Source organism: Falco biarmicus, chromosome 4 (genome assembly GCF_023638135.1).
Source record: "Falco biarmicus isolate bFalBia1 chromosome 4, bFalBia1.pri, whole genome shotgun sequence".
Taxonomy (NCBI): Eukaryota; Metazoa; Chordata; class Aves; order Falconiformes; family Falconidae; genus Falco; species Falco biarmicus.
This window is the reverse complement of record NC_079291.1, coordinates 23,072,519-23,089,473: the sequence shown is the minus strand read 5'-3', so window position 1 is coordinate 23,089,473 and position 16,955 is coordinate 23,072,519. Positions and strand designations below refer to the sequence as shown.

The window sequence follows — 16,955 nt, the reverse complement described above, 5'->3', positions numbered from 1 at the left end:
GTATAGACTTCTGAAGGAACATAAAATGCCCCTCCCCTCTGCTATAGCACTGAGAACACCTCCACTTAGGAGACTGAATTAACCAAGGAGTTGGATTAACCACTTCTACCTTTCCACACCTAGAGATAAGATGTTGTGCTCTAAAATATTGCTTCAACTTATACAACTCCTCAAAAACCCACCCACTAAGGTCAAATTTAGTTGTAATTACTCTGAGATCTTCAAAACACTCCCAAGGTGTTTGCAGTTAACTTCTTACCTGCTTCAGTATTTGGTATACAAGACAGGAGGCCCAGAAGTCAGTGAGTGAGTAAAGTTCATCTCTTGATGACTCCTGTAAGTATTCTTCTGCTTTCATAAAATGCCAGGGGAAATCACTGAGGTTTTTGCACAGTTTCTTTTCCAAGGACATCAAATTTTCTGACCATTTCCTATCTTCGTACAGGAGGGACATGCACCTTTTAAAGAGAAAGAAAAGCCCTATCTCTACCACAGAGGAAAGTGCATGGGGCTTTACTTTTTTTTTTTGAATCTGCATGCAGACACAGGAGTGTCTTTAAAAATGTATGGGAGGAAAAACAAGTTCCAGGCTTCTACAAAAACAAGGCACTTTACATCATAGGAAGGTGTCATTATTCCCTGATCACTTACTTCCCAGCTACTTATTGATAATGTCATTTAATTAGTTAGATGACCTGAAGCTGAATTTCAGCTGGCTACATGTCATATATTAAGGGTAAATTGCTGCAGAAATACAGTTTTGCAGAAGGCTTTAGTGGGGAATATACGAAATCTGCCAAGACACAGATAATTCATCAAAGAACTTGGAACAAATGTAAACACATAGAATGATTTACATCATGTCATCATTTTGCACTAAAGACTTCTGACATTTTTTTGGTCTGTTATTAGGACCAATAAAGCTGGTACACTTGAAGAGTGGCATCATCTCATACTAAACTTACAGCTCTCAGCTCATGCTAGCTAACTGCAGAGATGTAAAGGCTCACTCTGTTCCAAGACCAACTCCACAACCTAATTCAGGTATAAATTAAGGTGTACAGCATTACCTTCTTTATCTAGAGCAGCATGTGTCTGACTGTTTAAGGAAGGAGGCATTCTGGATTACTGCAGACACCACATATGGTACCTAATCACAGACAGTGACAGTTCAGGTGGCCTAAAGCATGCAAGATTTCTACCCTTATTTGACCAGCAATAACTTAGGGTCTGTGGCAGACTTGCCCTCTTGAACCAGCATTTGAAAAACAGACTGGACTTCCTTCTAGGACATCTAAACTGTCACTGGAAGTCTGTCTTCAAAGAACGTAAGCCTATCGCCTTAAGTAAAATGGAAGGAGAGGTGTATATGTCACATACAGATACACATACTGACACATGTAAATTTAGGAGTGCTAGAGTCAGACAGAGTTCTGTGCTTTCAGGGCAGACATCCGTATGTGACCTATAAGCTAGACTTCCTTCACAGTCACTTCAGTGTAATGAACAATCTTGGCATGTTATTGACATGCTACATGTGGGCCTTAAGGGAAAATGGCTCATGTTCCTGAATGTCATTTCTTTTGTGTATTTCTTTTGTATATTTCTCTGTATTGTTTCTTGTGTATAAGGTAAGCCTAAAAAAGTAAATGAGGTATAAACATTCAAGACCATAACCATACATATATATTGCCATTTAACCTGCCACAAGGATGAGTCACATCACCACAGATTTGACAGATTCGATGCAATATGTGCAGGAAGCCCAGTGCTCTTCCAGACTGGTAGGGGGTTGGCTAAGTACTGAAATGGTACTAAGTATTTATATTTAGGCACCTGATTCATTCCCCTACACTTGAGAGATGTAGCTTGGTAGCACGAGCTCCTCTTAACTATACCACAGCTTCTATTTAAACAAGTCCTTGTGTTTCTGAGCAGTAGGTTACCTAGAAGTTTTCAATACTTTCCTGGCTGCTTATCCCTTTTCTGCCTCTCATGGCCTGTGAGCAGGGGGAATCATCTCCTCCAGAAGGTAAGACTAAATGGCCAAGTGAGGTCTTTATTTGAATCACCATTGAGAGGCACTGTAGAAGAATGGCTGCAGAAGCGTGGCCTTAGAATCTCTGAAGATCCGCACAATCCAGGCCTGGTATTAGAATAGGCCTGTAACCAGAATTGTGCTGAAGTTAACAAGAAAGGTAGCCTTGAGCTATTCTTGAATCCTGAGCCCAAGTAATTATGTTGTGCCAACAGGCCGTGGCTGTAACAAGATACAGCTGCTGGGAAAGCAGGTGCAGGGCCAAGAAAGATAGGGAGCAGTAGGGGAAAATAGGGAGTAACAAACTACATGGCTGAAGCATAGCGACACAATTAGCTACATGGATAGAATGCTTATTTTAGACATGATAATTAGGGGTGTGAGAGCCGCACGTGCTTAGAGACTAATAACCAATTATATTTTTGCTTTACGAATATGCATGTGTATCGAGTCTATATAAGTAGTGTTAGAAACTAATAAAATTGAGCAAGATGCATAACTCATATTGAGCAATTTCTTGACTCTGGCGAACCCTTCTCCCCAACAAGGCACTAGTTTCTCCCTCTCTGGGGATGAAAGGTCAGTCTTTCTGGACTGTAGTTAATGTCACAAATATTCCCTGTGCCTCCCACCATTACACAGGAAGATACCTCATCTACCACTTAGTTCATCTGTTGTGAGCCCAGCAGAAAGTTCTGAACAGTGATGAGTGTTGAATTGCTATTTAATCTATGGAGCAGGGAGAACATTCATCATCACACCAGACAACGGGCACCTACCAAGTGGATCCTGACACCCCACACAAATACAGCACAGCATCCAAGAAATTCTGTGTCTTCAGCTCGACCAAGGTTCCGAGCAGGGCTATCATGGCACGCAGGCCTCCGCCTGATCCCAGAACAACAATATTAGGCACATTATTCTGGGGAATGGAAGACAGAAAGCATATTTCTTTTGGAGCAAAGGCTTAACAAATAGACAGGCATAAAGGCTGTTGCAATTCTCACCTGATCTGCTTCCTTGCTTTAAGACACATTCCATAATCTCTCTTTTCCCCTCACATTACAGTCACAGAATGGGTTTTCCTTTGTGTTGTGCTATCGCTTATCTGCCTGGTAGTGAAATTTGTTGTGGCTATGTTTCTGTGCTGTAGCTTCAAACCTTGAGCAGTACCAGACCTGGCTGGAACAGAGTGAACTTTCTTCACAGCAGCCCATATGGTGCCGTGGTTTGGATTTGTGGCTGAATAGGTATTCATAACACACAAATGTTTTTACTTGCTGAACAGTCTTCCACAACATCAAGGCTCTCCCTTTCCCACTCTGCACTCCACTCTGGGTAAGTAGGCTAGAGGTGGGCAGGAGGCTGGGAGAGGGCACAGCTGACCCAAACTGACCAAAGGGATATTCTATACCATATAACATCATGCTAAACAGTAAAAGCTCAGGGAAAGGAAGAAGTGGGGATGTTTGTGGTTATGGCATTTGTCTTCCCAAGTAACTGTTATGTATGCTTAGACCCTACTTTCCAGGAAGTGGCTAACTCTTCCCTAGTGATGAGAAGCAGTGGATACATCCCCTTGCCTGTGCACACATCTTTGCAGCTTTTCCTTTCCCTGTTAAACTGTCTTTATTTTGGTCCATGACTCTTGTCACCCTCCTTCCATTTTCTTCCTGTCCCATGGCAAGCAGCTCTGTGTTGCTTGGCTGTTGGCCAGAGTCAACCCACCGCGCATATTGTGAGGATAAAATCAGCATGGAGTCAAAGAAAGATGTGTGCAGAGTTATACCGTATGCCTGTGTTCACAGCATATGAAAAAGCATAGGGGCCAGTGTTCCTGTATCATTGTACATGATGGTGTACTTCTGAGGATGAAAAGGCTGGAACATAGAGAAGAATGTGTACACAAGAATGCAAAGATGGAAGAGATGTGTGTGCACACTTATTAAGATACAAACACTGTCAGGTGGTTAACTGTGTGTGTGTTCCAGAGGATGCATATATATTCATGTTTACACATATGTATAAATTTATAAAACTATGCATGTATATAAACATATGCAAGGGAAATTTGATTAATTAATTCATTAGCTGATAGATCTAGGAATTGCCGTTGGGAATTCCACTGGAAATTAAGAGTCCTGCTCCCTTTTTTCTTCTTGGGAATTCCCAGCCTGAATCCTTTTCCCAGCAGTGGACAGAAAGCCTGTACTGGAAAACTTGTGATGACAGATGTAGTTTTCCTAGGGACTGGACCTCACTTCACGTGGCACCTTATGTGCCATTCACATCACTGCAGCGTTATCCTTCTTTCCTTCACAGGACTGTCAGTCCTTACCTGGTCACAATGAATCCCAAGGTCTTTCAGACACATCAATACTTTTTCTTGTCTCTTCTGAGTGGCTTTTATCTCGCCTTCTGAGAGAGCATGAGACAGACGGATTTCATTCTCATCCTGGCATACAAAGTGAAACATTCAGGGTAAGAATATTTCTCTCTGTAAGAAAATCAATATATGGGATCCATACAGATGACCCAGCTCTCTACAGACCAGCCAGTGTTCACTCTGAGTCAACACCTAACAACACTGTAAAGAAGATCAGGGAACTAATTTTTGTACTACACTTTAAATATGTGATGAAAGAGGCAGTATTTATGAACTTAATAAGCAAAGCAAAGGGGAAGGAACACAAGCAAAAATTTCAGTTCTTCCAGGTTAAAAAGTCCTCAAACTCTTGACTGAACAAGGTAGTCCATTTTCTAAAAGGAAACATTGTTTTACTTATGTGGGAAAATCACTTGGAGGGGGGAAATTATAGAAAATTAGGACCCAATAGAAGTTGTAGTATTATGACAACCTTTTAAGGGAAAAATACAGGGGCACGCAGGGAATCTACTCCACCCATGGTTCTCTAAGCCACACCACCTGCTATCCTAGAGGAGCAGTGGAGGGTGGAGGGAAGTGGAGACACCACGGCCAGGCTCTGCTGTGCTCCCTGCAGGATTGGGAACTTGATGGTACCATACAGCCGATAAGCTGCATAGGGGCTATGAAATGGAAAATATATGAGATGTCCATTGCTGGGCCAACAACTGTGGTAGATCTCATTGCCCATTGGTCATCTAATTGCCCATTATAATCTTGTTATAATACTAACATCTCCATCCCAAAGTTACCTACCTCCAAGACACAACCACCCTTCACCAAGCATGTGCTTTCCAGTTCTTATCAATTATGTCATTATATGAAAGCAAGAGAAGTTTACAGCAATCAATACTAGAAGAATATATGACTAGAGTCACTCAAGCTCCACCTGAGAGTTAAGAAAAGTGTAAAATTAAATGAATGAAGGGAGAAGTTAGGGAAGATGCCATTGTAACTTCTGGGATCAGTTGATAGGCTGAACCTGTCTTCTCCTGCACAGGGACGCCTATTGGGTAAGAACTTTGTTTTATGTATGCTAAATAACTAACCCGTGATAGCTGTTATTAGTGATTAATGCTTTGGTTGCATATAGTCTGGTTGTATAGCATTTCAAGCTTGTTTTTGCAGATAGTCCCTATAACCGGCAATCACAAATCTTATAATGAAGAGTGTTATTCCATATAATGTTGGTGTGAGTCCTTTGTGGGTGCTAGCAGTTGCCAGCAGTGGGTAACACATTCAAATAAAGCTGAGGGGTCCCCGTGATGCTGTTGGGTGTGTTTCCCTGAACAAGTCAGTCGGATCGCCCTCTGATCCAGCGGGACTGTTCATTGAAGGGTCCCTGTAATGGGATGCTGACAGACTGGTTGGGCACAAGGGTCTTGGCTTTCCTGGGGCACTGGTAGACAGATCAAAAACCCGGTGTTGGGAAAATCTACACCCCCCCCACCCCCCCCCACCCCCTTTTCATGTGACAGCTTGTTAGCATTTTTTTCATAATAGTAACTGCAAGTCTGAAATACTCTTTTGTGTTGAAGGAATTTATCAAATTCAGTTAAATACACCAGTTGATTTCCTTGAGCCAATGGTGTCTTTTTCAGTTGAAAAAAAACCTTTTAACTTGGAACTAATGTTCACAGTAGCCTAAAGAAATACAGCTTTCCTAGGTTTGTATATATAGATCAGGTATATGCCTGTAGCAGCGTTCACCTCACTTCAACTTCAGCCTGAAATCTGCAGTTCCTGAATATCCTTAAACATCAGAGGAGAGCAAGAAGCAATTCCAGAGTACCAGTCCTAAACCATACTTCAGACACCCCTCAAATGCCTGTTCAACTCCACTGTGAAATGCATTCCTGACTAGCTCATATGTAGAAAGCTATAATGCAGATGCTTAAAGTCAGGTGAGATGAATCCTACCCTTGTTCTGATTCATGTCCTGGAGGCTCCTCTTTAGCTATCATCTAGAGAGGAAGGCTCAAATAATTGAAGTTAGTCCTTACAAATACTTTTCAGAGTAATATTAGCATGAAGTACATAGAACATCCATTTTAAAAAACAATCACGACACAAGTGTCATAGCATGTGGACAGTGAAGCAGGCAGAAGGGGGATTAGGAAACAGAGGGGAAAACAGAGTAGAAAAAGCATACCTTGGTAGCCATTGAGGTGTCTGTCTTTGTGTCCTGGAGACCTACCAAAAAGAGAACACACAGCAGTATCTTAGCTCAGAGGAACTTTCAAACTGTAAAGGAGCTGAATTTATTTTCCGATTACCGTCTTCCAAGTTAAAAAAACAAACCAAACCAAAACAAAAAACGAAAACAACAACCAAATAAATGTTTAAAAGAAGAGCTGAGTAATTAACACATTGCACCATACTACTTATTACCTAGGATTAATGATTCACAGCCTGATGGCTTTGACTGCTCTGCCTTGTCAATATTGCCAATATTGCCACAGTTTCCACAGAATGCTCGCATATGAATATGAGACATTTGATAACAAAATAATTAATAAATATTGTGTATATCCAAAGGCAATCAAATTATCATCATTAGCCTAAATGGTTACACTATGATTGGCTGTTACTGCTTACTTGACTCAGTCTAATTTGATAACATGTATGAAAAAGCTGTTTCAAGTTTCCAGCATTCTGCTTCCCAGGGGGAGAATGGAAGCTTCCTGATACAGGTTGAACGTTCCTTTTGCTTAACACCCAGCTGTTAACAACCTAGTCTCAAGAAACAGATACAGAGTAGTCTTATGGGTGTGTGTTTGTGTATATAAAACAAATGGCAATGTTCTAGTTCCCTGTAAGTGCTGAACGCCAAATGCAATATTCAATATGTGCCGGCCTGATTCCTAAGATCTCCATCAGAATTTAAAAGGCCTGCTATCCAATAAAGGTTTAGTCCCTGTATGGCTATATGGCTATGTTTCAATATTCTTTTTTTTTTTTCCCTGGTATCAAAAAGGTGTTGATGTGGGCCATCCTCAATAACAAAGATAGAATACTCAAATAAGATGTAAGGAAGAAAGTTTTTGTGATGAGGGTGTTGAGACACTGCAATAGGTTTCCCAGAGAAGTTGTGAAATTCAAGGTTAGGTTGGATGGGACTTTGAGCACCTGATCTAGTGGATCTTTAAAGGTCCCTTCCAACCTAAACCATTCTATGATTCTATGAGTCACACTCAAAGAGATGCAGTCAATGGATCAATGTCCAAGTGGAGACCAGTGACAAGTGGCATTCCTCAGGTGTCCATAGTAGAACTGGTGCTGTTCAACATCTCTGTCAGTGCCATGGACACTGGGATTGAGTGCACCCTCGAGTCTGCCAATAACACCAAGCTGAGTGGCGCGGTGGACATGCTGGGGGGAAGGGATGCTATCCAGAGGGACCTTGACAGGCTTGAGAGATGGGCCTGTGCTAATCTCATTAAATCCAATAAGGCCAAGTACAAGGTCCTGTACATGGGTCAGGGCAACCCCCAGTATCAGTACAGGCTGGGCAGAGAATGGATTGAGAGCTCCAGTGTATATATTACCAACCACTGTTTTCTTGGTACAATTAGACAGGCACTGTACAGATATTCAAAGCATGAACACTTTTTTCCCCCTTTCCCTTTGAAGAATGCTCTCAGTTCCCACAAAGAAAGGCAAGACCTGAAAATTATTTTGCTAATACAGGGTATTAATATTCATTACAGTCATTGCAACTGCTTTCTTCAGTGTGATGAATCCTAAGTCACGTACCCACAAATATGCTTCCTTTTAGGTCATGTATGCTACCCACTGTCACTTGTAGGTTCATAACCCATAAATCAAACAAAACCACATTCAAATGAAGAAAGACATGCCTTCCTAAGATCAGTAGGGGTTGATCCTTGAGTGTCTTAGGAGGACATGAGCTTTTTCCTCTGTGCCCTAAGCATCTGGGTTTTTTCTGATATATTAATCTTTCCTGCATGCCTTTGAGCAACACATATTTAAAAGAGAATAATTTTGTCTGTTTTCAGCTATTTCATGCACAAAATTATGAAAAAAAGTATATGTATTCACAAAGGGAAGAAAAATACTTATTCAGTGAAGGCTGGTAAATGAGAGCATTTGTGGAGAGAGAAGCAGAGGAGATAGGCTGTGGCAGGTGGACACAATTTATTTGCCTTACGTATAAAATAGTCACAATGAAGTTTCTTTGCTAGACAGCACAGATATACTATATACTGACTTAACAAGGAGGTGCAACTCACTCTGGGTCTGTCTATTCCTTTCCACTGCCTCCAAAATAAACCTGCAGGCAAGGTTCACCTCATTGTTTAGATACCAGGTTAAGATCCCTGGAGTTCTTTCCCACCAACATTTCTATGACTGTAGCAATCTCAAATACAGAAAAAAATATTTCTGAATGCTAAAAGTAAGACAAAGAAAATGCCAGAGTAAATACTTCTTATGATTTTTATCACAGACTAAGCCTTACGCTTTTAAGATTGGCTAACAGCTTGGAGATGCCGCAGATTTACACTTCAATCATCTACAGAATTTTGTGTGGTCCATCCATTCTTTAGTCCCATCTTCTGCCTTTGTGAAGGGACAGGTATGACAATCCCTGCAAGGCAGTCATTTGGCTGCTCATTCAGACCTTTTTGAAGCAGATTCCTCATCATCCTTTAACAACCTTTCCTCCCTTCATGACCACACTGCACAATTCCTCCAACTGCAAGGATATCCTTTCTCTCTCTTTTTGTATCAATTTGTATTCAATTTTGTATCATTCCGTCAAAGAACATAGAAAGCAATTAATGAGCATTTTCTTTATCTCTCCATGTATAAAAAGATTGGTGCAGGTATAATATTCTTCCTTTCCATGGCCAAAACCTTTTACGTGAAAACATTCATTCTTCATTCTTCTAATGCTCAGTCAGATGGGGGGTTTTACCTCTTTTTCCTCTCAAAATCTGCAATATATTGTTTTCTGCAGATGTTATTGACAGGTGAAACTAAGGAACATATCTTGGGAACACCAATGGCTTTTCCAGAGGCTTATGTTCTTGCTGTGACATTTTATTCTGCTGTCTAATTGCAGAAACTTAGCAAGATGATAGAGAAAGGCTCATGATGGTAAGTTATGCCTAAAAATAGAGCCATTTGTATAGGTCCCTGTCATTTACCCTTAAGTGATGGTAATCCACTTACCTTCCAGATGGACAATGATGTGATAATGCATTCTTTGGACCTTTTCAGAGGAATTCCCTTCAACTAAAATGTCATCTGTGTATCAATATACTATTACCCCTGGTTCCAGTAGGATTTGTTCTAATTCTTGAGCTAAATCCTGATTTGATAATGCACATCTATGTCTGAATCCTTGAGGTAATTGGGTAAAAGTGTACTGAATTCAACTCCAGGTACATATCTCTTGACCCCCAAGTTTAAAGGGGACCATGAAAATCACATCTTTTACATCTACAGCAGCCATCCAGGGATGGGCCATTTGCTCTATAATAAAAATAAGACGTGATAGATGAGATGGCAGCCTGTAGGGGTCCACTATTTTCATTCAGTTTACCATCAAACACCAGGTGCCATTAGATTTACAAACAGGCCACACAGAAGAACGATATGGGGAATGAGTTTTCTGAATAATTCCCTGCCATTCTAATTTTTGAATAAGAGTAGTTATGCCTGGTGTGTCTTTAGGGCTGATACAATACTGTCACACATGAACTGAGGCAATTTTGGGTAATTAGGTGTGGCCTGTGATAGGCAGCAGACCCCTCAGTTGGTACTTTATCTATAGAGACTGCTAAGGTTTGAATCCAAAGATTTGGCACCCCATGCTTAATGCAGTACTAATGGTCAGGTTCAGTATTTCTGTACCTAATATATTTAAGGTCCCTACTATCAATATAAGTCTCAGCATTCTTCCATTTGGCAGAGTCAACTTTATCATAGATACTTGGAGCTTTTGTCTTTCCCAGTGACCCATGTTATATAAATAGTGTCTTGAGTTATCTGGATCAATCCAGGCGTGTCCCCAGCTTTAATGATGGGCATTGAGGCTCCTGGGCCCATGAGAAAAATCATTTACCACCAAAGGTATATGAGGTCTTTTACTATATATTAAATTCCAAAAATTTTAACCACTTCAGACGTCATCAAAACTCCCTGGGCTAGATGTTGGTGTCCTTCCATTACTTTCCCAAAGGTAAGGATGTGTAGAAGAATGAAGCTGGGTTAATTAGCATTGATAATTTACAGCTGTGGGTTGGCTTCAGGGCCCGCGGGTTGGTCAATGTAGATAAGGTGCAGCTGTGGCTGGTTCTTTTAAGTGGTTGAGAGCCAATGAAGAGAGAGCAGCCAAGGAAGAAGCAAGAGGAGAGGGAACCCGTGCCCTGGATGAGGTGAGGAGAAGGCAGCAGAGGGACTGGCATGAAGAGTATGTTGGTATGAGATGGTAAAAGACCTTGTTGCAGCTTCATAGTCTGGAGAGTGCTGTGACAGGGATGGAGCAGCAGATGCAGTGATTTCCTCTAGCACCTTCCCAACATTGAGGTTGCAGGTGCCTAAGATTGTGTATTATTTAAGATAATAGAGAAAAGGTGTTCTGTCCAGCCCCTGCTTTGGGGCTTAGAAAAAAATATTGCTTCTCCCAAGAGTATTTGATTGGCCTCATTCTGATAAAAAATAAAGGCTACAGCAGGGCTGTGCTACCCATCCTAGTCAATCCTCAGTTGGCTTCTTCCTGAATTTTAAGGACATGTGCATTAACTGCTTCTGCCTTGTATGATACAATGGTTGTAGTAACCTGAGGTGGGGGTAACGGGTGCCTCCTGTGAGTCTGGCAGGGGCAGGAGATTGCACTGCATCAGCTTTAATAATATGGTGTAAGAGGCCCACTGGAGTGGCACCTGTTTTACCTTACATGGATCTGTCTCAGGTAACACTGTGGCTGAGGTGGGGGCAGAAGGCCCATTGTTATAATATCAGAATCAACCTCCTCTTCATCAGCTTCCAGTGCAGAGATCTTTTGAATAATATTACTTTCTGAGACTGGGAGGGTATAGCCTCCAGCTTTTGCAAAGCCAGAGGTCTAAGATTAGTTTCTAACCATTGATGTTGTTGGCTTTTTTCATGACTACGAGATTCAAAGCACATGCCTCTGCATCTTCAGCTCACTGTTCAGTGTCTTGAACTCACTGCTCAGCACCTTTTAGCAAAATACCTGTGGACATTAACGTGTCCATGAGAAGCCCAGTGAAGGGTCCCTTGATTTCCTTTGCTTTATGTTTGGAAGTTTCCTGCCACTTCTGAAATTCTGTTTACACATCTCCCAGTCAAGACAATTTTCAGTGACATGTTTCCTGTCCCACCTTGGTGTTTTCCATTCCTTATTCTCTTGCATTTTAGTTGTTCTTCTACAGCCTTCTCCATATGTATTTACAGAATCCCTCTTCTGATATCAGTTAATGTCATGGTCACAACCTATGAGGATTACCTGACCCGTGTTGGGTATAAAGATTGCAATTGTGGATTTGCAGGATTCTGTAATGCACAAGGACATGGAAGCTTTGTTTTCATTAATTACTTAACTGCAAATTACTACTAGTAAAGCAAGTGTATGTTGTAAGTTACTACAAAATTACCACTAGTAAAGCAAGTATAAGCTTATACATTTACCTATGTATACACCTATAGATATAGTTTGAGGTGTTATGGGTATGACACTCACCAAACAACTCACGGGAGTGGAGCCAATCAATGACAGAAAAGTTTCACTTCGAAGATCATCCGTGTTAGAGTCCAGAGCCAGCCAAGCATCCCAGACAAGGGTCTGGTCTGTCTGGGAGATCTTACACAGAGAAGCTCCCTTTGGGTAGATAGTGTGTAACTTTTATATCATCGATGTAGATACGTATCAGGACACCACATATTCTGGAACAGTGTTGCTGACTTCTGCTTTCATAGGAGGTTTGTTATTGTGGTTTCTTTGTTGTGTGCTTATCTTGGGCTTTGAATGGTGCATATCAAGGATGTCCTGACCTCCCAGCAAAGCAGATACTCTTGTCTGTCAGTATTTTGCCATTATCACTGAGTTGCCTTCATGGCTGCACCATCACTGGGTTTGTTCAGTCCTAAGGAAAGAATGTTCAAGAGTACATAACAGAGGAGTATGAAGAAAGTAGAACCCAAATCAGAACAATATATAGTGCTATAAGTTACTGCTTCAAAAACACTTCCAATCAGTTATCACCGTAAGCTGAATGACTTTCTGGTGGTCTTTTACCCTCTTTTCTCTTTGACCCTGCATTGGCAAGCACCGAGACCAGCAGTTATATTACTTCTTATTGCTATTGCAATTATCAACTCAATTGTCTCTTTTGCACAGACAGTACAAGGCAAATATCTGTTGATTTTACTAATAAGGTTCATACATTATCTATGAGTTTCAGTGATGCATGTTCATTTTTCTTCTGGTGTGTGTGTTTAGTTTTGGTGCTGCTGATTTTTAAATAAATATACAATAAAATTACTTTATTCTTTGTATCTTTTATTAAAGCTTGTGGCAAGCAAAGTGGTTTTTTTTGTCTTTTGAGGAAAGTGTTTCTGAATAAATTAGAAGAATTTAAAGTGAAGAAAGCACAGTATGATATAGCTGCTGTCACGGTTGGCATTTTTTTTTCTCCTTACCTTTGAGGTACAACCAAGGTGCCTAGACAGCAGTGTATAGTGTCTTGTTAGTTGACTTCAGTTTTCTGACATATCTGCAAGAGACTGTCAGATATTACACAGGGGTTATGGGAAACCTTCTGGAGAAGATGAAATATTCTGAGTCATATTGATCATCACACAGACCCAGAAATGTCATTAGAACCCTCTGTTTAGGCAACTGAATGCAGCCTAAGAACACCAATTACAATAACAGGACCTTCAACATCTATCTTACATATAGACACAAACATGTATGTCCTGATATAGGTCCCATAACCCACAAACTGATTTTTTTTCTCGAGTCTGTACATCATTCTATCACATAGATCAGTTTAACAGTCCAAAGCTAGCAGATATGATGATAGAATCTCCATGGTTGGAGATAATCAAAGCTTACTTGGGCAGAGATACATTATAGGTCATTTAAAAAGCACCAGGCAGTCAAGGGACATACATTCCTCAACAAGACAAAGAGTTAATGGGGTCTAGAAAGTTACTGAAGTGACCATATACAGATTTTATTGGGTGCTTCCTTGTATTTACATGCCAATATTTTCCTATGTACAACCAGAAAATCAATTATCTTGCAGCAGATAATTCACTGTACTCATATCAACATGATGGATCTCACTCTGTCTCTTATATGAATTTAATAAAATAGCTTTCAAAGCAAAGGAGTTGCCCAAACTGCTGATTGTTCTGTTTGAGGGCACTGCTCCTCGGATTGTCTGCACTGTTATATTGGTTTTGTCTGGGATAGAATTAATTTTCTTCATATTAGCTCATATTGTTCTCAGTTTTGAAGTTGTGACCAGAGCAGTTTCATAACACACTGATGTTTTAGCTATTGCTGAGCAGTGCTTACATGGGATCAAGTCCTTTTCTGCTTTTCATACTGCCTTGCCAGTGAGCAGGCTGGGGAGAATGCAAGAAGCTGTGAGGGGAGAGGGTCAGGACAGCTGACCTCAACTGACCAAAGAATATTCCATACAATATGACATCTTGCTCAGCAATGAAAGCTGCGGGAAAGAAGGAGGACATGGGGGATGTTCAGAATTATGCTGTTTGTCTTCTCAAGTAATCATTGCATGTAATGGATCCCTGATTTCCTAGAGGTGGTGAACACCTGCCTGCCAGTGGGAAGCAGTGAAAGAATTCCTTATTTTGCTTTGCTTGCATGTGCAGCTTTTGCTTTACCTATTAAACAACACAAAAGTTTTCTCACTTTTAGTCTTCTGATTCTCTCCCCCATCCCACCAGTTGGAAGTGAGCGAGCAGCTGTGTGGTACGTAGTTGCTGACTGGGGTTAAAGCATGACACTTGACAGATTTAATTCAGATTATCCAAAGATCTCCATCTGCCTACTTATCTAACATACAGAGAGATTTATCTTACCTGCTTTTGCCCATTGATTATGCAGGCAGCCCAAGGCCAAATTCTCTGACTTAGAAGTCTAAATCACAGATGATTTTTGTACTTAGAAAACAAGAGATTGTAATTCCGAATTTATGCTCAGGTTGGAGTGTTTTCTATTCACAACTGAGTGAACAACACAACTCAGTTGTCTGATTCCTTTGGACCTAGTAATCTAAAATTTAAGTTTGTTGGACAGGATGAATAAAGAAGACTAACCACAGACCTCTGCAACACGATCATCTACCTTTGAGCTAGTTATTACTTGCCGTCTTACAGTTAGTGGTGATTTAATCAATAGTCACTGACCTTTCATGGCAAGGGACACTGCATCTTGAATGAAGCTAAACTAAGTCAGATCTATCACTGGTAACAGCCTATTTCTAGAATAAAAGGAAGTTCTGACTAATTCTGATTTAAATACCTACATTGTCAATGTCTTACATTAGACAAAATTAATGCTGAAGGCAGTGACAGTTTCACTGGCAGTATGGAAAAGGCTTCAAGCAGACAGAATGACTTTCTGACTGTTAATTGCCCTAATACTACAGTCACTAATGTGTGTCCAGATACCAAAACCATGACATACAGGTAGATCAAGCTTCTATTTTAAAAAGCTTTTAAAACTTTTCAGCTAGTTTCAGACTGAAGTTGAAAATAATAATAATTGTAAGTTATATAATTAAATTAATTTTTTGTTTGTTTCCTTAAACACAGATAATGTCCCTGAGGATCTCTGAACAGAAAAGACATTTTGTTTAAGATATAAATAGACAATTAGCAAGTCTTAACTATACCCACTGAATAGCTTTAGAAGTAGCCTAATATACCAGAAAATAAAGTAAAAGCTAAACATTAAGTACCCTTATCTTTCCAAGCTGATAATAGGAGAAATAACTTTGTTAGCTTTGTTGCTAACTACTTGGCCGTCTATCATATCTAACATAGTTGCTTGGTACTCAGAAAGTTATGATAAGCTGGAGTACATCAGTATTTGGTTCTTATAAGAACATGATATGTCAAGAGATGGAAGTTAAAAGCACACAAAAATTATGTATTTCTACTGCACATAATGAAATCTTTGGTTGAAGTTAAAAAAAATATCTGTTACACTTCCACCATCCTTCCCAGAATCCTGGCAAGTTTCCTAACAAACTTGATTTTCTTCTGCAGTACTTTTTCTTCACTGAGCTAACAGGTACAGAATATTGTCTCCTGACCGTCATGTCTTATGACTGGTCTATTACAATATGCAACCCATTGCATTACACAACCATAACGAATGGCAGGTGCTGACTCCAGTTGGCAGGTGGATCTTGGATAAATGGGTTGTCGGCTAGTGCCATAGACACCTCTCTTATGCCACAGCTAACTTTCTGTGGGACAAACGAAACTGAGCGTTTCTTCTGTGTCTTCACGCTGGTTGTAAAGATCTCCTGCGGTGACACCCACTGGATTGAACTTGTAATATTTATCTTGGCATTCCTTTTCAAACTACCTCAGTTTCTCTTGATGCTCATATCTTACGTGCACATCAGCAACACTGTCCTCAGTATCCCATCAACCACAGGAAGGCATAAGGCTTTTCCTATGTGTTCTTCCCACCTCACTGTGGCAACACTTTTCTATAGGACAATGATTGTTATACACTTTGTACCAAAACTAAACACACTGGGAAGCCTCCACAAAATATTATCTGTCTGCTACACAGTTATGACTCCACTGGTCAATCCCCTTATCTGCAGCTTAATAAATAACAACATAAAGAAGGTTTTGAGAACAAATATGAACAAATACAGGGGGTTTGATAAGGCATGAACAAGCTCTTGTCAGTTATTAAGTGAAAGTGAAATATCAGTCTTATGAAAACTTTTCATGTGATCCTGAGGTAGTCTTTTTCCCTGGAAAGGAGACAAAGTTTCTAGCATCCTAAGACAGTCATGTAGGTAAGTGCCCTACCTGCTGGGCTGTTAGGGCAATTTCTTTCTTTGAACTAATTAATGTGTGTTTCTACAAAAAACCCAACATCCTTTTAAGAGAGAAATAGCATATGTGTCTCCAATAGCTCTGTGCTTGCCAAGTGTTTGGATTTATATCCACATCCCAGCCCTCTGATTTTCAGAACTACTTTCAAGATAGCTCATTGCTGGTCTAGAAGCAGGAAAAAGTGATCTAAAAGTGAGAAGAAGGTTACAAATGCATTTAGCTCTTCCCCTACCAACAGTACAGGCCCAGCTTTTGTAAATACAGAAGGTGTAGATGTAATCTCTACTGATCAGATAAGTACAGTGTTACAGAATATATTAGTATGTGCCTTTCCGAACCACCAGACCAGATGGGTTTCTGAAGAGCATCTCAACAGCACTA

General features: G+C 40.4%; 1 protein-coding gene across 1 annotated transcript in view; it reads right to left on the bottom strand.

Moving 5' to 3' along the window:
* The window catches only part of PLA2G4C (phospholipase A2 group IVC), a 31,258-nt gene extending 18,024 nt beyond the window's left edge, over nt 1-13,234 (bottom strand). The window contains exons 1-6 of the mRNA XM_056336859.1: nt 13,155-13,234; nt 12,196-12,598; nt 6,616-6,656; nt 4,377-4,493; nt 2,818-2,960; nt 260-458 (exon numbers count right to left, since the gene is read on the bottom strand). Coding sequence (XP_056192834.1) covers nt 260-458; nt 2,818-2,960; nt 4,377-4,493; nt 6,616-6,627 — 471 coding nt within the window. The 5' untranslated portion in view covers nt 6,628-6,656; nt 12,196-12,598; nt 13,155-13,234. The remainder of the gene's footprint in view (nt 1-259; nt 459-2,817; nt 2,961-4,376; nt 4,494-6,615; nt 6,657-12,195; nt 12,599-13,154) is intronic.
* Nucleotides 13,235-16,955: the final 3,721 nt, after the last annotated feature.